Here is a 22,695-nt window from a genome sequence, read left to right on the forward strand (position 1 = left end):
CAGAGGTCGCATTTGCGGGCCCCATTTTTCCCGAGGTAGGCGGCAAAGCCTCTGCGTCGTGATCTAGTCCGCCGCGAAGCGAATGCGACGATTGCTTGCGCGTTGCTAGACAACCCGCGTGGGTGAGCTGCTGCTCATTAATTATTGATAGCTAATGTGATTACATGCAAAGGGGAGTCAACATGACAACGACAGTAGAGGCAAGATGATGATTAGTGCCGCGGGGGGGGAAAAAAACTGTTAAAGTGGACAATTTTTATGTCCAGTCTGGTCGATCTATCAAGTGTACACAGCTCGGTTCAAATGTGAGGTTTTTGTTAAAAAAAATGAGACTGTGATAAAAAAATTTAAAAAAGTGAACAAACACGTCGAAAATGGGTTAGTCAGTTGGAATTGGGGCCGTCGTCGAGGTAGAGGAAAGTATGGACAACTTCAAATCTCAGTCAGTGTGAGAACAAAACATTTGGCCTTCTCCTAGAAAGCAAAACAAATAACGTTTTTTTTAAATGTCATAAAATAGCCTCCTAGAACATCTGAAGTTTATTTGAGTTAATCAGAGGCACTTTCAACAGTGGGGGGGAAGCACAGATATAAGAGGGTGTACACCCTTTTGCAAACTCATCATCTCAGTTGTTTTGACTTTGTGTAAAACGGGATTTATTCAATTGAGCTGCACAGGTTAAAAGTCACATTAATGGGGGGATTGTTATTTAATTTCATTTTTATCTTTTAGTTTTTTAGTAATCATGATCATCACTCCGATTTTTTTTTTCAGGCTTCCTTGTCGCACTTTTGTAGCTTATCATCATGAATCATTTTTATGCTTTGAAGAACCATCAGTGAAAGAATTTAATACTGTCTTGAAATGAAACGGTGTCGACGTGTGATCTGAGGTCATGCCATTATTTAATTCCCCCCCCCCCCCCCGTACAGTGATATGTGTTCACACATGCAGCACAGAGGAGGAAGTCATAAGATGAGGGGAAAAATAAAAATCTCTCCAGTAGCCTGTCAACCGTCACTTACAAGTCGCTCTTCTCACCCCCCACTCCTCAAGCTCAGTGGGAGGCCCAATCAGAGTCAAAAAAAAAAAAAAAGCTGAGAGATGGCTGCATTGGCATTGGGCCCTGCTGTCCGCACGTCTGGGCCGGCAGATGGACCTCAGCAGCTGCGTCTGCGCCCTGCGCTTTGGCCCCCGCCATTAATATCTTTTAGCATCATGCAAATGTGCTGACTCGCGAGGCTTTTTTTTTTTTTTTTTTTAAATACAGGGAAAAGCCAACATTTTGCTTCATCTGCGTCCCAGCAACATTACAGTATGACTATTAATGTTGCGTTTTAACGTTTACTTTTTAAATTTGTTTTCGGTGTCTCTCAGACCATTAGGTGTTCTTTCCATGTTTCCCATTATTGTTTTTCCACTGTTGGTGCATTTTTCTAATATTCATATTTTGTATTTTTTAATTTATTTTTATTTATATTTTTATTTTGTATTTTGTATTCTTGTCAAATGTTTTTTTTTGTGTTTCAAAATACATTTTTCTTATTCACACTTTTATGATTGATTTTTTTTAACATTCATATTTTTCTAATATTCTTAACAAATATATATTTTTATATTTTTATGTAACATTTTTGTATTGTTCTGATGCTATCTTAACATTTTCATGTTTTGCATTTTACGTATTTGTATTTCTTTGCATAGTATTGTTTATTTTTTTAAAATATTTGTTTTTGTTGACTTATCTTTTTTGTAATATTTATATTTTTGTCAAATGTTTTTGTGTCATTTTTTGGTCAAGTAGCATTTTTCTCATTTTGCTTTTTTCAATTGATTCTGTTTTCTGGTATTTCGGTTACCTTTTGCGCAAATGCAATTTTTCCCAATCCGTTCACATTTTTTTCAAATATTAGTTTATTTTTGTCAAATGTTCATGTATTTTATGTGTAATATTTTTGTATTGATCATTTTGTATCTTCGGATCGAAATGTTCATCCTGTTTTGTTTACTCATACAAAATTCCTGCCGGGAAGCGGAGTGCGGCTCAGAATGTGTAATAGTAAATATTTTGCGCTACCTGACAGTGTGACTTCACACTCATTGTGCGGGTGCGTGTGTGTGTGTGTGTGTGTGTGTTTGCTTTCAGGGATATCCTTCAAGCAGAGTTGCTGCAAAGCCCAGAAATCCCTCGAGTTCCTCCCAATCAACCTGCACACTCAGAGGATGAGGGTGACGTGCCCCAGAAAGACGGGTTCGTACAGCCTGGCTCATGTTTATTTATTATTTGCGTTACTGACTTTACAAGCATCACCTCACATCGCTCCGCCACTTTTAATTGATAGCGTAACCTCGGAACGAAACCAACAGACAGCGTTGCAAGGGGGCTTTCATATGACACGTGCTCGTGCCGACCTTGCGGAGTCATCAGAGTTTCGAGTTTTATGGCAAGACAAACTTTGTCGCTGTGTTTTCCTCATACATAATAACAGAAACAAATTCTTTTTATGTGTTTGCTGTTGTTGACTGTACGCCACGGGTGTCAAACTCAAGGCCCGGGGGGGCAGATCTGGCCCGCCACATCATTTGATGTGGCCCGCGAAAGCAAATCAAACATGTCAACTTCCATGATGCTCGCTAAAGTCTCGACCAAACTTCTACCAAAATTCTCATATGTAATACGTAAGAGACATATTGTAAGCATTTTCTTCCCTAAAAATAATCTGTGAAATGGCAAATTGGCGACTGCTCCCAAACATATTAATTAGCACTTCTTATCCCTAACAATGAAGCGCACGAAGAAGAGCGCGCTTTATTCTGCGTCGTTCTGTTTTGCAGACGCGTCGTACGACATTGTCACGGCGGGCGCCCCGGCTGCACACTTCCAGGGCTTCAAAGGCGGCGGTCTGCAGCGTCTCCTCGGCAGATACGAAGCCGAGAAGAAAAGGTACAGTGCCTCTCTCCCGTGAAGAGTATGAAAAGTACTGTTTGCTTGAAACGTTCTTCATTTTTGCATTTTAAAAAAAAAATGGAAAAATGGACAGTTTTCAGATCGGTTCCGCAGAAATAAACACAAATCGGTGAATTTGTGAAGAGAGACATTTTTGGATTTGTCTTGGAAGACGAGGGTTGTGAAAAGAAAATGTGCCCGGACGCCTGCTTGACCTATCGAACCAAAATTAGTTGGCATGTCTTATACACCGAAAAGTCTCAAGGACCTCGACCTCGAAGGGAAACGGAATTCCAAGGGATCGCGCTTTGAGTCACACCCATCAAAACCGACTGTGGGTCCAAATGGTCAAACGGTATCCTGGGCCGCGGAAGGGTCGCCAGCCCGTTGTACTCGATGTTTCAATTTCCGCGCATGCCCCAAGACCAAAAAGCAATTACTCGAAGGAGGCCACCAATGTGATTTCCTCCAAGCTGAAAGATGAGCACTCCGGGCCCGTTTGGACGTCGAGTCGAGCCAAGTGTCGCCGTTGTTCCCAGTGCGGTCACTTGAGTGATGCCAGAAAAAATGACGGGTGATTTTTATTATTTTTTTCTTTCTCTCTCCCCTCACTGCCCAAGCTCCCCGTAGATCGTAAAACCATTACAGTCCATGCCAGATCCAATTAGCGGTGGACTGTGCAGCAGCACCACACCAGGGGCGGACTGCAAGGAAATGAATGCAGAAAAGGACTTTTTAAGCCATACAAAAATGAAGACTTCTTCTCTCTAAAGCGATAGTCGTTCCTATCTCCCAGCATAGTATGCCGATAAAGGAAACATATTGTGAAGAATCCATTGAAGTGAAAAGGGAGAGATTAGACTTGAGACACAATCGTCCAGGGAGACAAAAGCTTTTGGCTTCATATTTGACTTAGCTAATGACTCGCTGTAGCTTAAAACTTTCCAATTTTCTGCCTGGCTAGTCGCCGCCGAGAGCCTGGCGCTTCACCTTATCCACGTTTTGACTCGGCCCATTTGACAATCCTCTTTACAAGTACGACTTAAATGTTGTTTCCCCTCACTCATGCTGAATTTGACTCTTATCTCCCACTCTTACTTTTTGTACACCTTGCTAAAAATATTGAGAGTCACCACTTGACACAGATTGCCTCCATCCATCCATCCATTTTCCGATCCGCCTTTCTCCACACACGGGTCGCGGGGGGTACTGGTGCCTATCCCAGCCATCTTCGAGCAGTAGGCGGGGGACACACAGAACCGGTTGCCAGCCAATCGCAGGGCACACAGAGACAAACAACCATCCGCGCTCACAATCACACAGAGGGACAATTTAGACTGTTCCAATTACCCTCCACGCATGTTTTTGGAATGCGGGAGGAAACCGGAGTACCCGGAGAAACCCCACCCAGGCACAGGGAGAACATGCAAACTCCACGCAGAGTGACAGGAACTGGAATCGAACCCTGCACCTCTGCACTGTGAGGTCGAAGCGCTAACCACTGGACCACCGGGCCGCCCTGAACGATTCCAAATTTGATCAAAAAGATTTCACATTCATCCTTACGCAGAAAGCCATAAGCCGTATACATGTGCTGCGCACAGACAAACCGCACGCTGGCTTTCATCTCCACGTTGGCAATCTGCTCACTGTGATATGAATCCATTACACTTGGGAGACGGACAGAGAAAAGAAGCCGAAGCACCGATGTGTTTGTGGCCTCCCAATAAAAGAGCAATTTGTCTTTGTTCGATGCACCCGAGAAAGGAGGCGGGGATGTTGGCCCGCTGGATTGTCCCGTGCGCGTGCGTGCATGTAGCTTTCAACATCTATTAAAAACCTCACATTGGCCCGAACTTGGCAATGAGCGGCACGCCTGATGTGGTTTGTCTTGCAGGATGGGCCCCGAAAGACTATAATCAATATTTGCTCTTCGTATTCTTTGGGAGGCCGCGGATGAAAGTGCACCCGGCATTTATCTTTCTTTAATCCATGCAGTCTCGCTTTAATTGCTCTTATAAACGTCTGCTTTAAATGGAACCCTATACGCTGTGCATTTACTCAGCCGATCTAATCTTACATTAACGGCCTCATTTTGACTTGGACAGATTTATATTGCCGTATATATATTTTTTCGTTTCAGGACGTTACTTGCGAATTCATATTGCTCTTGGGACAGCAATATGAATTCGCAAGTAGCCTGTTCACTAACAAACCACAAACGGTACAGTGGACTAAGACGTTGGGTTTAAGATGTAATGTCAGGCGCCATTGAACACAGGAGTTGTCGTCGTCGTAGTGGTGGAAGTACTTGTGGGACCACATGTCACATAATAGTCTCTTGGGTGGTTTAGTGTCCGACTTAATGCGACATGGCAGAATGTTGTCCAACAAAACAACTTCCTGCTTGTGCCAGAAAATCCGGGACATTGACGTAGGTCCATTTTATATACTGTCACTGGTCAAATTTGGCTCGCAAGCCAAAGAACTGTCAGGGTTGAATTGGGTTTGACTTTGTTTTGACTTTTGTTTTCCAAATCACAACAATTCCGATAGATAGATAGATAGATAGATCGCTTGCTAGCTAGCTATAGATTGATAGATAGATAGATAGATAGATAGATAGATAGATAGATAGATAGATAGATAGATAGATAGATAGATAGATAGATTGCTAGCTAGCTATAGATAGATAGATTGCTAGCTAGCTATAGATAGATAGATCGCTTGCTAGCTAGCTAGCTATAGATAGATAGATAGATACAGTAGATAGATTGATTGATTGATTGATTGATTTCATCTGGTTACGCTCTATACTCCCAATTATGACCCGGTTCAGACAATCGGATTCGGATTCACTCCGGTCAGCCTTTACACAGTACGACTCAGTCCCATGTGCCACGATTATGGATATGCTTAACTTCAATTAGGATACGATCCTGTTTTGTTGAGTGATGATATTTTTATGTGTGGTTACGATACATTTCGCTCCAATTGCAACACCAGTCACCTGATGCAATCCAATTACAATCGAATTCCGTCCAATTACAATACGATCCACTCAAATCAAGGCTCACTCCAACTAAGCTGCAATACGATTTGATATAATGGCATGCAAGTATTCCCCCCCCCCCACATCGTTATTATATACCGTTCCGTTGCATACTATTGCGATTTGAACTTTTGAAAGTCTTTTTCTTATGTCTAAAAATAACGACGGCACCAACTACACTTTCAGGAAATAGAGATACTGTAGATCCCAAATGCTTTCCCCAGCCAACCCTTCGTACTTTAATTATTTTTTTTTTTCCCCATACCTTGTAATTTGGAGCAAGGTGTCTTCACAGAAAACAAGAGCAAGTGGAACTTTGAAGTCTTGCATCTCAACGGGAAGCAGCTCTAACCCCCTCTAAACAAAACGGAAAATAACAAGTTCTTCGGGGGAACAAAAAGCCGAGTTGTGCTAATACGGGGAGCTTGTGGGATTGTCTTCACCTGCACGGAAGTGTTAATTTGCCTTTGGAATTCCAGGTGTAAAAAAAGAGCACCTTCGTGTGCCTATACCCCTCGGTGTTCAATCAGACATCCCGAGATTGTGAACGTTTCAGAAGTCGTTAGCATGCCTCGCAGATTCGATTGCCTCAGAGACTGACAGAAATGCCAATGTGGCAATTCACGTCTCTCGACCACATCTTTGGTTTAAGGTGAGCGGTTGGTGCATTGGGATTTCTTGTGGCAGTGCCCTTTGAAATTTTTGGTGTGCTCATTTGGACCACAAGGGGGTGGTCTAATACTTAAAAAAATAAATGCATGAAGAAGATGGTTTCCTCTAGTCTAAACTCAGTGAGCTGCATTCATATTAGTCATTTTCCCCCCACAGAGGATAAAGAATCTAAGCAGGGTTGTCTTGTCTATGTTTTAAAGCGTTCCAACTGCCTTTCTTCAGCCTGTTTATGAAATATTGCATTGTGTGTGTGTGTTCATTAAAGTCGTGGGCAAAGTTTATTTGGTTAAATACACAACTAGGGCTGAACAACGAGTCTAATTCAAATCGACATCACAATATACGCAAAAAGAAATTAGTTTTTTTTCGAATGGCTGCACTAAAATAAAATCATCCGGATCCAGGCAATTTCTTTCGACGATACACCCACTTAAGAAATGTATTTGGATCCTCATGATTTTATTTTGTGCAGCTGCTTGATTAAATAAAATGGAGTCAATTCAAACATACCATTATTTTTTTTCCTGTGGAGTGGAATGCAATTTTCACCTCGCAAGAGCTGCAATTTTTTTATTTATTTATTTATTTTTTGGAGAGGTGGGGGGGGGGGTGAAAAGCAGCTCTCTGGTTTTCTCTCGCCAATGACGTCTTGGGACTTTGTGCCTCTCGGGGTTAGTCTACATTCAAGCTTTACAAATGACTGCGTCGCTCATGGCAGGAAATCGGGTGGGGGGCGAGGAGGAATTTGGTTTACAAAATTAATTCCAAGTCTCTTCTGGAATGTTCACCCCGGGAGAGTGTTTGACTGGAGTAATTTGCCCGGGATCTAGGAAGTGACAAAAGGTGTTTTTGTCTGAGACTAAACGGCTGCCTTCAAAGTGAGGAAAAGATGAAGTATTCATAAAGCGACACACATGAAAAGACATTGGACCCGCGGCTTGAATTTGACAGCTCAGCCTGGAAAACTGGAGAGTGGTTCGTTGGGAAGTGACGCAACAACAACGCAACACAACACACACACACACACACACACACACACACACTCAAGCGTGAGATTATAGAACAAATATAATTTATGCTAGTACACGAAATCACAGGTGTGCCATGTGTGGACTTAATAAATGTATTGCGTGTTCCAGTGAGTATTTATTGATTCTCATTGTGCTGTATGTTTTTTCAATGGGCGTAATTCACCTCATTCTTGGAATATTACAATCCAAAGCCTCTGGGATTTTTTTCTGATTAAAGGCTCGAGAAATAAACACGGATTATAACAGTTATTCATTTTTTTCCATGAGTTTATTGTTGAAGCAATATTAATGTACTCAGAAAAAAATATTAAATCTGGTTATTTCTCCTAAATTGATTTTTTTGGGGAAAATAATCCACATATTCTATTTTTTTTCAATTTATTTAAAGGCTTTATGTTCAAATAAATAAAACTATGTACTTTCATCATTTAATTTACAGCATTTTGCTAAAAAAAAACGTGACTTATTTTCATAATATATCAGCTTTTTGATCATTTGTAAAGGGCACCATTTTTTCTGGATTTTTTTTTTATCTGTACATTATGGAGGTGGGTTGAAAAAAAGTCTTTAAAACGGAGATGCTCATCAAACATCAACACCACGCTTCTAGCATGTTCCCGATCATAAACCCATGTGGCCTCAACTACTGTATTCAGTTAGTTGAATTCTTCAAAATAAACAAACCACCTTCACAATACTATTTGCCAGAATTTTCCCCGAAATAACGCGGGGTGTCGTGAAAGTCCACCAACAAAACCCAAGACAATAAAAACACTATCGATGAATAAATGGAACAGTGAAATCGAGACTCTACCAGTTGGCGCCTTAGTAATATTTTTAGCGCTTTGGCCTGAGCGCAAAAAGAGCAACTCATTTTCATCTTCCTCAAATCCGCAAGTTTTATTGAAGTTGGAGAAGAAGTGAATTCAACCTGTTGTTTGTGTTTTTTTTGTCGCTGCAGCTTCAGCACGGCCTACCAGTGTATCTACTATTCCCCGGAGCACACGGCCAAAGCTCAAGAGGTTCTGAGCAGCGTGAGCCTCCTGCAGCCGCTCATCGGCACCTTAGCGGACCAACTACTTCACGCTGCTCACGAGCATTCTTCTCCCAGCCTGAGAGAGGCGCTCAAGAACCTCTCGGACAAGGTGAGGAAACCCAAAAGCGCCGTGCGCCATTTATCCACTCGCGTGCGTATTTTCTCAAGTAGATAAGACGTACTTATGATAGGACTTTTGTTCTCGCCTGACTTGATTCTTGTAATGTTACACAGCTTAAAAAAAAGTGGATTTTTATAGCAAAATGAGTCCCTGTTACTGTCTTAAATCCGCACATTGGCTTTATTCCGGTAATATTACGAGTCGTTCCTGGAAGATTGTGACTTGATGATGATGATGGTGAGCCTCGCAGCTGATCGGAGCGCCGCGCCTGCCGCTGACATCTTTTTCTTTCTATCAGCGTAATTAATGAATGACATCTGCTGCTGTCAGACTGCACTCTGTTGTGCCAGAGATTGTTTTTAGCCCCGCGTGGAACAGAGCCCAATCAGCCCGCGTTAATTGCCGGAGCTCACTTTGCTCTCATCCCTGATTAGACATGCACGCACCTGCCAAGGAAATGTCGGCCCTGGCCAGTGGACGCCCGTCAGGGGGGGGGGGGGGGGGGGGGGCCCAAGATCTCTGATTGGAAGCTTAACCATAAACGTGTGCGTGCAAGCATGCGTGCGTGCGTGCATTTGAATGAGCGAGGGAGTGAGTGACAAAGTGTGGCTCAGTGAGAGAATGTGAGTGAGTGAAAGTGTTACTGAGAGGAGAACGTATGAGTAAGTGAGAGAAAATGCATTTGATACTCAGGGGGCATGACGTACATCGTTTTGCACACGCGAAATATGAAACCCGCGATGAGTTGCGCTGGCTGATTTGGCATCTTTAAGCCTTTGAGGGACAGCGCTCACTACAGTGGACAGCTTATCATGTTATCAGGTGACAGGTTGTCAGTTTTGCTGCATGAAAGGGTTAAGTAGTGGATTTGAAAGGCAGCTTCAAACGAAAAATGAACTTTTTTTTGTCGTGGATTTTTTTTTTTTTTTTTTGGTCAAGGAGAACTTTATACTTTTAAAAGGTCCAACTTTTTTCTCATTCAATTGATTTTTTTCGTGACATCACATCCACTTTAATTTCCTTCTATTGCATTTTTTGCAGGGTCTTCCTCCCCACCCCCTCCCCTATGTGTATTTGTGGTCATAATATCAATACGGCATTGTTGGATTGGAGCAAACAACCAGTGAATTTTAGTCTCGCCTGACATAAAATTGCCAACCTGCTTTTCGTATCACTTTAAATTTTAGCATTGATGCTTTCTATTGTCTTCATTTTACTTGCCGCTTCCTTTGCCATTTCTCTCTTTAAGTTGTCATTGTCATCGATGTTCAGGAAGAGGTGTTGTGCGGAGGGAAAAACTCTCGTGGATGTCAAGATAATTCTTGTTGGCTTACCCGGATGAAGAGATTTCATGCATCTTCCAGCGTACAAATGTTGTATTTTTACGTCGGTTCCGCCCGACGTAAAAATGTTTTCTTCCTATTTCTCAGCTCAAGGTGTCCACAGAGGCCCATTTTACCTCCTCCACAATCACGCACATGCAGGTGGAGTGAGGAACAGAATGTCTCCGGGGTGGCATCTTGTGGCTTCATGTGTTTAAAAAAAAAAAAAAGGAAGGAAATGCAAAGTTGCCATTTAAGCGCTTCCTCGCTCACAAAGAGCCGCCTTGCTCTGAGATCCATTTTGAGGACGCGTCCTGCGGCGCTGCCAAATGCTTTTTTTTTTTTTCTTAACACACCACAGGAGAGCAGTTATGTTATCACTCCAATGCACCGGCGACACAACAGTGGATGAGTCGCAGCAGCTGCTTCAAGAGATCACCAAAGTCCCAACTGCTGCTTGACTAAAAGCATAAAAGTGTGCTCGCTCCTCACTGTTTATAGGACGATACTTTAGAACAGTGGTTCTCCATTTCACTCCCAAGTGTCAATTTAAAACAAACAGTTTGCGCCGCAAACCTGTCGGCGATCATGAAAAAAAGTAAAAATAAATTGAAGCATCACAAAGAAATGAAGTTGGAATTTGAAGGGGAGAAATGCATCAAGGAATGAATTAGTCAGGCAGACAGAATTTTTTTTTTTTTTAATGCAACAGGTTGTCCTTTTTCCGTCAATATAATAGTCGACTCGTGGATACAAGTGGTTCAGCATGCGCCATTCCCATATTCGCTGATGATTGATTGATTGATTGATTGATTTTCAGTGTTTGTAAATATATTTCGCAGGCGAGGTTGTCCCCCAATTTTCCACCCATTTTTCATGGAAAACATAAACTTAATATTTTTTTGAAGAACTGTTCACATTTTTTTGAAAATGTCACAGGCAAATTTTCACAATTTGCAGGCTGGCACGTCCCTTTCTGCCGCCGATAGCTGGGGTCAAATATACGTTCATAATCTTGACTTCTTTTTTTTTTTAACAAATTAAAGTCTGACCAGAATACATTTTTTTTCTTTTAATTATTTCAAGAAAATGAGAAAAAAATAAACCAAAGATTCCTTATTTAGAACGTGTTAGAAGAATGCATTTGTCATTCAAGAGAAACCTTTCCAAATATTACAGGAGTAGAGTTGAAATTGTTCAAGGAAAATTAATGAATGTTGTCGTTTGATGAGAAATTCTCCTGAATATGACAAGAACAAAATAGTACTTTGATAACAGAAAAAGTTGTGATTTTTTTCAAGAGAGTGAAGCGGAATGACTTTGCAGCTTGCTGATGAAGGGCTTCTCGTTTGCTCGGGTGTAATTGCATCGCCGCCAACATGACTCAGGAGAGCTTTTATCACTGTCACTCTGGCGGGAAAGGGGGGGGGGCGACTGACATTGGCGTGTTCTTTATGAACGTCACGATCAAAGGAGGGGCGCTCCTTGGGGATGTCGCCCGTCCAAGTAATTGAATCGTTTGTTGTTTTTGTTGACTCTCACCGGCCGGAATGTCTTCGAGCCGTTCTTTTTTTTTTTTTTCCCACCTTCAATCCAAAAGGATCCTACAACTACATTTTTCAGTGTGACATTACACTCAGTGGGAAATACATTTACTGTATAATTATGATTTTTTATTTTTTATTTTTTTTAACTTCTGCTCGAATTAAATTTTTTATTATTTTTTTGCTTTCTGAGGGAAAAAAGAGAGGAAAAACGTGTTATAGCAAGGGAATACCGAAGCTAATATTGACCGATTGAAGATTTTTGTTTTGCCGTTTTTTTTAGGGGGTGCAAGAAAATGCTTGACTGTCTTTATGTTGGAATGTGTAAAAAAAAAAAAATCGGCCAATTTTATTGAAATAATATTGGCCAATTAAATCTGCCGGGTCCTTCTGAATTGGGTATTCCCCCCCTCAAATTTTAAACTTTTCCATTTCAAACTCAAGGCCCGGGGGCCAGATCCGGACCGCCACGCCATTTTATGTGGCCCGCGAAAGCAAATCATGTGTCAACTTCGATGATCCTTGCTAAAATCTCTATTGAATGACGTTGAGCTTTTGCAAGAATCTTGTTTACATTCACTTGAACAATAATTGAACAAACAACAAATCGTTGACTAGTAATCCATCAATTTGTTGTGTACAAGTACTGATCCGATTTGACCATGAAACATTGATTCAGTTTCGCTGTCGTAACGGCCCTCCGAGGGAAGATGTAACTCCAAAGTGGCCCGTGCAGATTACCTTGACCTGAACGACTTAGAATTTTGCTTTAAGACCTAATTCGATCTCACTCTGGCGCTCCTGCTTCCGCCGACACTGCCTTTTGGGTATAGCGATGCACTAACGCCGGCTGTTTTTTCTTTTCCCGCCGGCTCTTCTTGTCTCTTACCGGCTGTAGACGGAGCAATTTGTCCACACGCTCAAGGATGAATTGGTCAAGTGCGCCCTGTTGGCACTGCACGCCGCCCAGCCCGGCTACGTGTCCAAGAACCAAAAGAGCGGCGAGCGAGACCCGAGTCCCGTCCGGACGGCGTCGCCCTTGCCCCCCGCCGTCGACGAGGCCATGTTATGCAACAACGTGGAAGGCTGCACGCAGGGCCTGAGGCGAGGTGACCACTCCATTCCGCACCACAAAGAGTACGACGAAGAGGAATGGGTACGTGTCTTGTCACGTTTTGTTGTTTTTATTGCACTGAGCCATTTCTTGTGATAATAAATTAGCGGGGGGGCGGAGTCAATCAGTAATAATTGTTGTTGCTGAAAATCATCTGGCTTTCGAAAGTTGGGATTTACTTACTCGTGGGTTCGATCCCTTCCTGTGTGGAGTTTGCATGTTCTCCCCGGGCCTGCGTGGGTTTTCTCTGGGTACTCTGGTTTCTTCCCACATTCCAAAAAACATGCATGGCAGGCTGATTGAACGCTCTAAATTGTCCCTAGGTGCGAGTGTGAGCGCGGATGGTTGTTCGTCTCTGTGTGCCCTGCGATTGGCTGGCGACCGGTTCAGGGTGTCCCTCGCCTACTGCCTGAAGACGACTGGGATAGGCTCCGGCACCGCCCGCGACCCTAGTGAGGATCAAGCGGTTCGGAAAATGGATGGATGGATGGATGGATGGATCGAAATGAAGCCCAAAAGCTCATGTATGGTCTTGGCCAAAACAAAAACGAACGACATTTCCGCTATCATCATATTTAGTGGTAGCAGCTGGTGGGAATGCATAAATCAGCATGTATTGTATTGTATTGTATGGCAGCAACAACTATTAGCAGGCATGTATAGAAAGGACCATTGCGCTCAAGATTTTGCAGCCCCGAAGATGTAGAAATGCTGCCAAGGAAAACGCCAAATGAACAGAAAATGAAGGCTTGAGGATGCAATTTGTGAAGTCAACTGAGGGATGAGGAAGTCGTGAACTCTGCTCAGAAATCACAGCTTGGATTGGGTTGACCTGAAAGGGTGCAACAATACACTTGATGTCCAGTTTTTGGTCATGTCACTCTTGTGACTGATATTGTTTGTCTTCACTGTGTTTCATGGAAAATAAAAAGGCAGTGAATTCCTTTTTTTTTCTTTTTTTGTGACTGTGAAGTTATCATGACAATAACAACTTGTCCACAACTGCTCTTCATTTTTGTATTTTTTTGTTTTTGTTTTTTTTTAAGCGTAATGTTTTTCTATGAGAGACTCTTAGAGCATTGTCCCCGGAAACCCTGGCCGCACCATCCATTTTCTCTCGTCCTTGTTGTTTAGAGTGATGTGGGCTTCCTTCCTGTTGATTGGTTAGTTGGTTGGTTGGTTAGTATCGTGTGTGTGTGTGTGTGCGTGCAGTGTGTGATTGTTGGATTCTTTCAGGACAGAATTTGGGCCAGCGTGGCCAAGCGGCTCAACTGTGTCATCGCCATGGTGGACCAACTGGCCGACCAGGACGAGCGCAGCAAGCAGGAGCGTAGCGGCGAGCAGCAACAGCTCGCTGATGTCATCACCTCACACAACCCTGGTAAGGGAAATATTTGTTTGGAAAATTAGAATAGAATCATATGGGCCCAAGAATCCAGTGCTAAAATTGTCTTGATTTCATCCCAGTATGGATGGATTGTAAATTCAACCCCAAAAGCCACTTTTACTGGGCAACTTAATATTCGGTAGACATGACAAAAGCAGACTAATAAAAAAGTCTCATGATTTGTTCTTGCCACTGAAGTTGGCTCTATTAGAATCATTGGACCATTGCCAGAGATCATTCAATTGCTTTCAATGCGCTTGTGTGTGTGTGTGTGTGTGTGTGTGTGTGTGTGTGTGTGTGTGTGTGTGTGTGTGTGTGTGTGTGTGTGTGCGCGAGCGTTTTGGCCGTAGGAGACATTATTGATACAACACTGCCCCTTATTGACAGCTAAGAGAATTACAGTATTTAAAGAAGCGTTGCGAACCTAAAAAATTGCTCTCTCTCTCTCGTAAACTCACTAAGCAATAGAAAGTATTTGTTACTCTTTATAAAATATCACATTTTCATTTCAAATTAGGTTACTTTTTGCTCGGCAGAGTTCACAGGGCTCCTTTTTTTCACGAGAAAAGAATACTGTCCTAGGGCCACGTTGAAGTGACTCTTTTTGCGCTATTTTGTTTTGAATATAATTTGACACATTTTTTAAATTTGGGGAAAAGTTGAGATGAGAAAATGTGGTACAATGTCGAACTTAAGTTGTCATTTCATGTGGGAAATGGCAAAATATTTCACGTAAAATTTTAGAGCAGGTTATTTGGTTTTTATTTGTTCAAAAATGCTCTTCTTTAGTTTCTATAGTTTAGTCTGGGGTTTAGTTTTGTCGAGTGCAAGATATAAACAGAGTTGTGAAGTATTGTGAAACAGTAGTTTTATTTACCTTTTTAGGCATTTTCATTGTTGTTTCCACAACAAAAATGTTTTCCTCAAAAAAAATGTTTTTAGTTATATAATAACCTTAATTGTGAGGGGAAAAAAATTGTAATTTTAAGGAATATACAATGGACACCTCGCTTATCAGTGCAGACTGCTGATGCCATTTCATTGTCTGGTTTTACAAAGTTTTCACAGGCGCCGCGTCCTTTCCACGAAGACAATTTCACAATGTGTTGAATGATGCGCCGTTAAATGTGATGCGGTATAAAAAAAAAGTCACCCTTGAGACGTCAGATGTCCTCGAAAACAGGAAGCGATGCCTTGCTTGCCAATGGGTCAGCGCGTGAGACGTGAAGTAACACCAACGTCATTTGAGTTCTTCTTTGTTTTCCCAATGTTGACGCAGCAAGTGACTGGCGGGAGCAGCTGTGCCCCCTAGTGGCCAGGTTAAAGGAGTGCGTGACACAGGTGGTGGACAAGGCCAAGAGAGCCGTCACCTTTGTGCTTCTGCAGGAGGCCGCCTGCAGCATCCCGCAGGGTTTCCTACTTCAGCAGAGGAGGGACGTCGTCTTCAGTCAGGCTGTAAGTCAAAACGACGACAATAAGATTACTATGCTACGAATGCTAACAACGGTGTGTGTGGTGTGTGTGTGTGTGTGTGTGGGCGGGCGTACCAGCTGGCAGTGTTGGCGTGTGGTTTCGTCATGCGCGTGTACGCAGGAATGCAGGACAAAGGTTTCCTGAGGCAGCTCCACCTGGTCGGCCTGGTGGCCCAGTTTGAAAGCCTGCTCAGCACCTACAGTGAGTTTGGAACCACAATTAAACAAATGACAACGTTTAGGAGTACAGTACAGTCGTGTTTTTTTTGTTTTTTTTTTGTTTTTTTGGCTGAGTCATCGCATTAATGTGAACATGCCAACCGTCCCAAGGCGAAGAGATCGGCATGCTGGAGGACATGGAGGTGGGGGTGGCAGACCTCCGGAGGGTCGTGTTCAAGGTGACCCAGGCCAGGACGGACCACCTCAGTGACCTTCAGCCTGTGGTGCGAGGCAGACGGTGAGACGTTGGCGCATCCGTCACTCCGGTGTCAATTTCAAAAGCTGTTTTCATCACAGTGCATGAGTTTCGACGCCGACGTGGCATTTCAGTCAATACAGTGGACGTTTAGTCAAAAGTTGGCTTCCTTGCATGCAGTATGCATTAGTATTGATGTCCAAGTTGCACATCAATCACTCCGGCAGACATTTATTCAAAAACTGCTTCCCTCAATGTGCTGAAGTCTTTGTCAAATCACAATTGTCCCCTGTCGTGATTGATGCTTAACTTTGGCATTGTGGTTGTGCTCAGGGACCACTTCACTGTGGAGGTCCCGCTGCCAGGCCCCGCCTTCCAGAACATGCCAGAGGAAATCAAGGAGGGCCGACCTCTGCGCGTGTTTCCGGTGCTTTTTAACGTGGGCATCAACGAGCAGCAAACCATTGCCGAGAGGTCAGCGTATTTCAACGCTTTGAATTTCTCATACTTTTTGATTTTCTCCTTCTGACAAGGAAGACATTTTCTTCCAAGGACCTCCTCATAATTGTGACACCAATGCAACATGATTAATATGTGTACACCAAAATGTCAAATTGTATTTTTTCAAGCCAGATTAACGCAATCCTCAAATAGTGGGGCAGGCCCTCGGAGCACGTGACACTGGAAAAGAAAATATTTCTTTCTCTCTCTCTCTCGTAATTACAATTCCACTCCATTAGGTGGCAGTGCCGCTCTCAATTTTGCATTTTTTTTTCTTAATTCTGTCAAATGTATGCACTTTCTTTTCTGTTGCATACTATAATAAAACAATGTTAAAAACAAATTGTATTTTGGATCTCCGGTGGTGGTATGTAGGGAGAAGATGTGTAGTTGAAGGCTCCCGTTGAGCTCCCTCTTTTTTCATACTTAATGACACTTTGACTTGACTTTTGAGCACCACCTGCGATCATACTGAAGACTTTCTATAATGGACTTTGTCCTCAGATTCGGAGACATTTCTCTTCAGGAGAGGATCAACCAGACGAACTTTGAAACGCTGCAGTGTTATTACAAAACGTTGAGTGAAAAGGTGCCACGTGAATGTAAGTTGGCCTAGCCGTTATCACCAAGGTGTGGTCAGATAGACCGCAGGAGAAAATCTCACTCTCGCCTTTTTTTTTTCTCGCTCCCCTGCTGTGTAAAACAGGTCTACCGCGTTTCCAAACCCAGACCGACGTCAAGGAATTACTTGAAACCCTGGGCCAGAATGTAGTTGCGAAGCGGAGGAAGAATGTGGAGATTCTGTGGAGTGCCGCGGTGGTGAGCATCAACAGTCTCGCGCCTTCCTCGGGGAGGACTGTAAATTTCCCACCCGGACATGTAAACAACGTAGCCTTGCGTCGCATAAGCCACATAACTGGGCTTCGATGCCGAAATGCTGGCAGAAAACGCTGTTGAACGCATCAGTTGAACTACACTGTAAAAAGATGTCTCACGTCTGCATTTCTGCAGTTCGGCATTAGAGAATTCACATGTTTGCAGATTTTAGGGAGCGGAACCCATCTTTCGCTACATGCTGAAAAATGGAGGATGGGTTTGCAAAAATACTACGATGTTATGATCACTTGTGGCGTCTCGGTGCCAAGGAACTTTGTTGAGTTGAGGAGCGTCATTTGGACATAAGTAGTGCTTAGCTGCTATTTTGGCATCTAGAAAACTATGTCGAAATGAGTTGAGGCGCAAAAGATAGACAAAAGTAGTGCTTTGGCCCTACGATGGTGCTGGGCAATCATGTTGACATGAATTGAGGAGCTTCAGTTAATGGCAGTGCTTTGCCAGTCCAATTGAAAAATCAAATGTAGCCCCTTGTACTGAATTTTTTTTTTTCCCCCAGCCCTGGATTAACTATTAAACCCAACCGTCCAGGTTTGCCGACGTCTGAACGGAATCAGATTCACCAGCTGCAAAAGTGCCAAAGACCGAACGTCCATGTCCGTCACGCTGGAGCAGTGCGCCCTGCTGCGTGACGAACACCAGCTCAGCAAGGACTTCTTCATCCGTGCCCTGGACTGTATGCGGAGGTAACGACTTCCAACGAATCGCGATTGTGTTTGCTGCGGATTGTTGCTCTTCCGAAAGAATGCAATTAGCCCAAATTCAAGGGTCATTTCATCGAAATCACCGGACGCACAGTCAACCGGCCACTTTGGTTTGAAGGTGCCATTTTTTTTTGGGGGGGGGGGAGATTCGGGGCATTTCAATTTCTAAACAATTCAATGAAAATATATTGCACATCAATGTGCATTCCAACCGAACTGCACTTAACAAATTGGATTAAAAACTGGATGAAAAAAATAAATTAAAAACATGAAGTCACCACACACCGCGAGTGGTGCATGTACTGCACTTTTGGGAATCACTGTACATGACAGGTGGATGACAGGTTTTCATAACAGGGGCTGTTTGAAAACATGAGCATCCAAAATCAGTGCATCTGATTGACACAAAGTCAGTTACAGAAAAATCGCAAAAGAACCTAAAGTGTAACACACTCACCGAGTCAGCTATTTGGGTAGTGGAATTTTTCCGAAATTAGGACCATTTCCAAGGCATCGTATCGGAACAAACTTCCCGCAGGGAATTTGTGCAATCCAAAATTTAGATTTCTATCCGGCGATAGAAATTGGCACAACGTCCAAATGGCATCCCGCATCTCGCTCACAACGAAATTAAATTCATAAATCCACTTCTCACTTTATTTAAATTCTCTTAAAGCTGAAAATAAAATGAATTTAGTTGAACTGACCCTTTAACATGATTTGGATTTGTGTCCATACACCGGCGCCGCTTGTCACATTTCGCCATCACCACACGCATACGTGAATGTGTTTCCACGGATGCACCACCCAACAACAAAGAAACAACTTCACTCTTGCGAGCGTTCAGGTTCATCAAGTTTCCAACTCGGCGGACCGTGAATGTAAGTGTAACCCAGCCTTGATAAGACTGTTATTTTATTGTTAGTTTCTGTAGGGTGATATTTGTTTGTGATACTGCTGTTTCCGAGGGACAATGAACGCACCGCAGCGCTCGGAGCGAGGACCCGTTAGCGAGAGAGACGGAACATTCTCGCACTTTCCCAGGCGGGTCGAAACAAATATCACCCTACAGAAACTAACAATAAAATAACAGTCTTATCAAGGCTGGGTTACATAAACATCTGCACCGAAAGATTAGAGGGTTCAAAACACGGGTGTTTTGCTTTTCAACTTGGACAACAACGCGCTTGTGTTGATGCACGCTCGCCATGCCGGAATGCGCTTTTGACCCAACGTGTGGCTCACATGCTTTCCGGCAAGATGACAATACATATTTTCAAAACAGGCTAAGAAAAGATAATGATGCACAAGTAGGCCAGCGATTAAGACCTGCTCGACTGGTTGGCGTGGAGCAACCTCAGTGGCGAACACGGATTCTGCGACGCCTGCGCTCTCAGTTGCAACCAATGTTGCCACCACGTGTAATTCAATACGACGTCTATTTTTGTCCCTTGAGGGCTTCATGAACACGGTCGGACTGCCGATTGACTCAAAGATAATTCCGTGTCGCCATGGGGGAACCAGTTTCTCCGCCTCAACACTTCAGGCTAATTTTAAGACTCCCAAGGTTACGGTTTCTTTGTTTACCACGTCCAGAAAGGATGTTCTTCTCATCTAAAGGATGCAAAAGGAAAATTCTCCCAATCCCAGTGACACGATTTGTATACCTTGAGGTACAATATTGTACTTTTCACCTGAAACAGTCGGTCGGTCGGTCATGGAGGACCAGTAGACTCGAAGGTAACTGTTTCTTGGTTTACCGGGAGGTTTAGGTATGTGGTATGTCAGTGGTGTGCAAAGTACAAAAGCCAAATCCTCGAGGGTACAACCCCCGTGACAATTATTGAATCCCTGAGGCTACACTAATAGACTCTTTGACCAGAGCCTCTTGGTAGGTGGATTGATCCATTGTCTGAAAGGGGTACACTTGACTCCAAAGTAACTGTTTCTGTGATTACCAGCACCAGAAAGGTATGTTCCCGAGATGATAAGGTCGAGGGTACTGTACATTAGCAGAATCCTCTTGGGAATAAGCCCAATGACATGTTTTGCATCCCCGAAGGTACAATAACCTGAAACTGAAGCTAGGTGGCTTGATAGTAACGATCCATCGCCAGCACTAGAGGTACAATAGACTTGTTGGGAGCTGTTTCTAAGGTGTACCAGGCTCAGTACAGTTCAGATATGTGTTTTGTTAAAGCTAGGGGCGTCCGGGTTACAAAAGCCAAATCCTCAAAGGTACAACCCCTGACAAACTTTGGATCCCCAAGGGTACAGTAAGGTACTTTTTACCTTAGATCATGTGTAGGTGGGTTGGTCCACTGCCCAAAATAAGGGTAACACTGACTCCAAAATAGCAGCTTCTATGATTACCAGCATCACAAAAGTTCGGGTAAGGTCTCAAGATCAGGTTAAGGTTGAGCGCACCAGAGCAGAATCTTCCAGGGACAAGCTTTATGTCCTGAAAGAAAACCGCATTGTACCTTTTCCTGAGACAGTGGCTAGGCCAGGAGGTAAACTGTTAGAAATAGGGATCTAGTTGACTCCTAGGAAACGGTTTCTAGCTATACCAGGTCCCCAAAAAATGAACATCCGCAACGTGTAAAAGTCAAGATGTAAAGATGGTAGCTTGGTGGATATGTGGGAAGGGAGGGATCGATTTCTGTCCCTCAAGGTACTGATCTATCACACCTCTTGATTGAATTATTGGACTCCAAAGGTAACTGTTTCTCGTCTTAACCGGCACAAAAAAATAAAATAAAATTGGTAGATAGTTTGCTGGTAGGAGAAAGGAGAAAGGAGGGACAGGCAACGGTAGGTAGCAAGGGCGGTAGCTAGGGACAGTACATACTGTCTTGTGCCTGAGTAGGAAGGAAGGCGGATCTTTACAGGTAGGTAGGACAGTGGGTGTTCGGTCGGCAAGTTGGAAGGTTCCTTGACATGTAGGTGGGTAGGTTGCTAGGGAGGTGCATCTCGCATGCCGCCTCCCTCCAGTCATACCGCATTCCTCCATTTCCTATCATTTCTACTACCCTCCACGCCTCGTCCTCCCGCTTCCTCTCTTGCGTGTTGTCTTCATGTTCCTGGGCTAAAAATCTCTCACTAACCTGTCTTGTTTGGCTCTCTCTCTGCCCGCGATCGGGGGGAGGCGTCTTTCCCCCCCCCCTCCCTGCCTCCCTCAGTCGGCTGTCCCACGGAGAGCTGGGGCGCTGGGAGGACCCCGAGGTGGGCGCGGCGGCCGAGAGCAAACCGACGTCGCGTCACTTTTACCCCATCGCCCTGCTGCTCGTCAGCTCCCACCTGCTGGTCGTCTGGCTCATTTTAAGTCTGGTTTTTCTGTTGGCAAAGTACCAATAAAGCTGCTGACAACTATCAGGCCTTCGCTCGCTCTCTTCGGCACCCGTGCTCACCATTCTTCTTCGTCTTACCACTCACACACACCATTGAACTTGGGTTTCGGTCTTTGTTATGTGAGAGCGTTCTTGGGGTTTCATTGTACTGTATGAATGAGGAGTGTTTCGGTAGTGTGCGTGAGTGTTTGAGTTGTGGGTGAGTATTCAGTAGAAATGTATGGGTGGGTGTGACAGCATTTCCGGTGGGTGTCAAGACGTTTTGATCGTGTGTGACTAAAAAATTTGTTTTCATCTTTCAGCAGTGTGTGGTGTTGAGAGCATTTCCATAGTGAGTGTGAAGATGTTTCTGGAGTGTGTGAGCAAAGAAATTGCATTTCCTGCCTTTCAGTAGTGCGCATGCACAAAACTTTTTCTTTTGGTATTGCATGTGAGAAAGACCGTCTGTGCATATGCAAGCATTTCAGGAAAATATCGTTAGTGTGTGCGTGTGTGTGTGTGTGTGTGAGACTATTCAGTCGTGTGATTGTTTTCGTAGTGTTCGTGAGAATTGTATGAGTGTGTGGCAGAAAACTTGAATGCGTGCATGTGAGCGCATTTCCCTAGAGTGGGTGTGAGGGCATTTCAGTCGTGCCTGAGAGGGAAAAAAAACATTTGTCGAGTTGAGCGATGACCATTGTCGTTTTGGCCGCCAGAGAAGGCTGCCGCATGGAGAACGTGGAAAAGAACATCGGCTGCCGGAAATACGCCTTCAACATGTTGCAGCTGATGGCCTTCCCCAGGTCTTACCGGCCGCCCGAGGGCTCGTATGGAAAAGTGGACACTTGACCGTTTTCCTGTCTTTGTTGAGTCGCTGCCTGAAGAATGGTGATGGCTGATAAGGTACTATCCGGTCCAGACATCCTTATATCAATTGGACATGTCATACGTGTCATTTCATAATACGCTCCAACAAATATTTATTTTTTTCTACATTGAAACGATGGCTTTTGCCCCTTTTATTGTACAAAATGATGTCATTTGTAGCATTGAAGAAATAAAACCGTCTTTCCATTTGCTCGTCCTGTCTTTATAAGTTTGTATCATAGAGCAACAGGAAACTAAAGTGAACTCTAGCATATTCGAGTTTTAC

General features: G+C 43.6%; 1 protein-coding gene across 8 annotated transcripts in view; it reads left to right on the plus strand.

Moving 5' to 3' along the window:
* inpp4b (inositol polyphosphate-4-phosphatase type II B) overlaps positions 1-22,616 on the plus strand; it is a 108,614-nt gene extending 85,998 nt beyond the window's left edge. For 6 of the 8 annotated variants that reach the window (XM_086121212.1, XM_086121215.1, XM_086121216.1 and 3 more), the window contains 13 exons: positions 2,148-2,252; positions 2,837-2,945; positions 8,665-8,848; positions 12,625-12,882; positions 14,053-14,221; positions 15,507-15,682; positions 15,778-15,901; positions 16,030-16,156; positions 16,448-16,588; positions 17,120-17,217; positions 17,322-17,434; positions 18,041-18,195; positions 21,396-21,585. In XM_086121212.1, coding sequence (XP_085977338.1) covers positions 2,148-2,252; positions 2,837-2,945; positions 8,665-8,848; positions 12,625-12,882; positions 14,053-14,221; positions 15,507-15,682; positions 15,778-15,901; positions 16,030-16,156; positions 16,448-16,588; positions 17,120-17,217; positions 17,322-17,434; positions 18,041-18,195; positions 21,396-21,570 — 1,934 coding nt within the window. In that variant the 3' untranslated portion in view covers positions 21,571-21,585. Of the gene's footprint in view, positions 1-2,147; positions 2,253-2,836; positions 2,946-8,664; positions 8,849-12,624; positions 12,883-14,052; positions 14,222-15,506; positions 15,683-15,777; positions 15,902-16,029; positions 16,157-16,447; positions 16,589-17,119; positions 17,218-17,321; positions 17,435-18,040; positions 18,196-21,395; positions 21,586-22,258 lie in introns of those variants that run through there. The other 2 variants (XM_086121214.1, XM_086121213.1) reach the window with 2 other exon arrangements.
* Positions 22,617-22,695: the final 79 nt, after the last annotated feature.

The sequence above is a fragment of the Hippocampus guttulatus genome, chromosome 9, assembly GCF_054856545.1.
Source record: "Hippocampus guttulatus isolate MCC_2025c chromosome 9, RoL_Hgut_1.0, whole genome shotgun sequence".
Classification (NCBI taxonomy): domain Eukaryota; kingdom Metazoa; phylum Chordata; class Actinopteri; order Syngnathiformes; family Syngnathidae; genus Hippocampus; species Hippocampus guttulatus.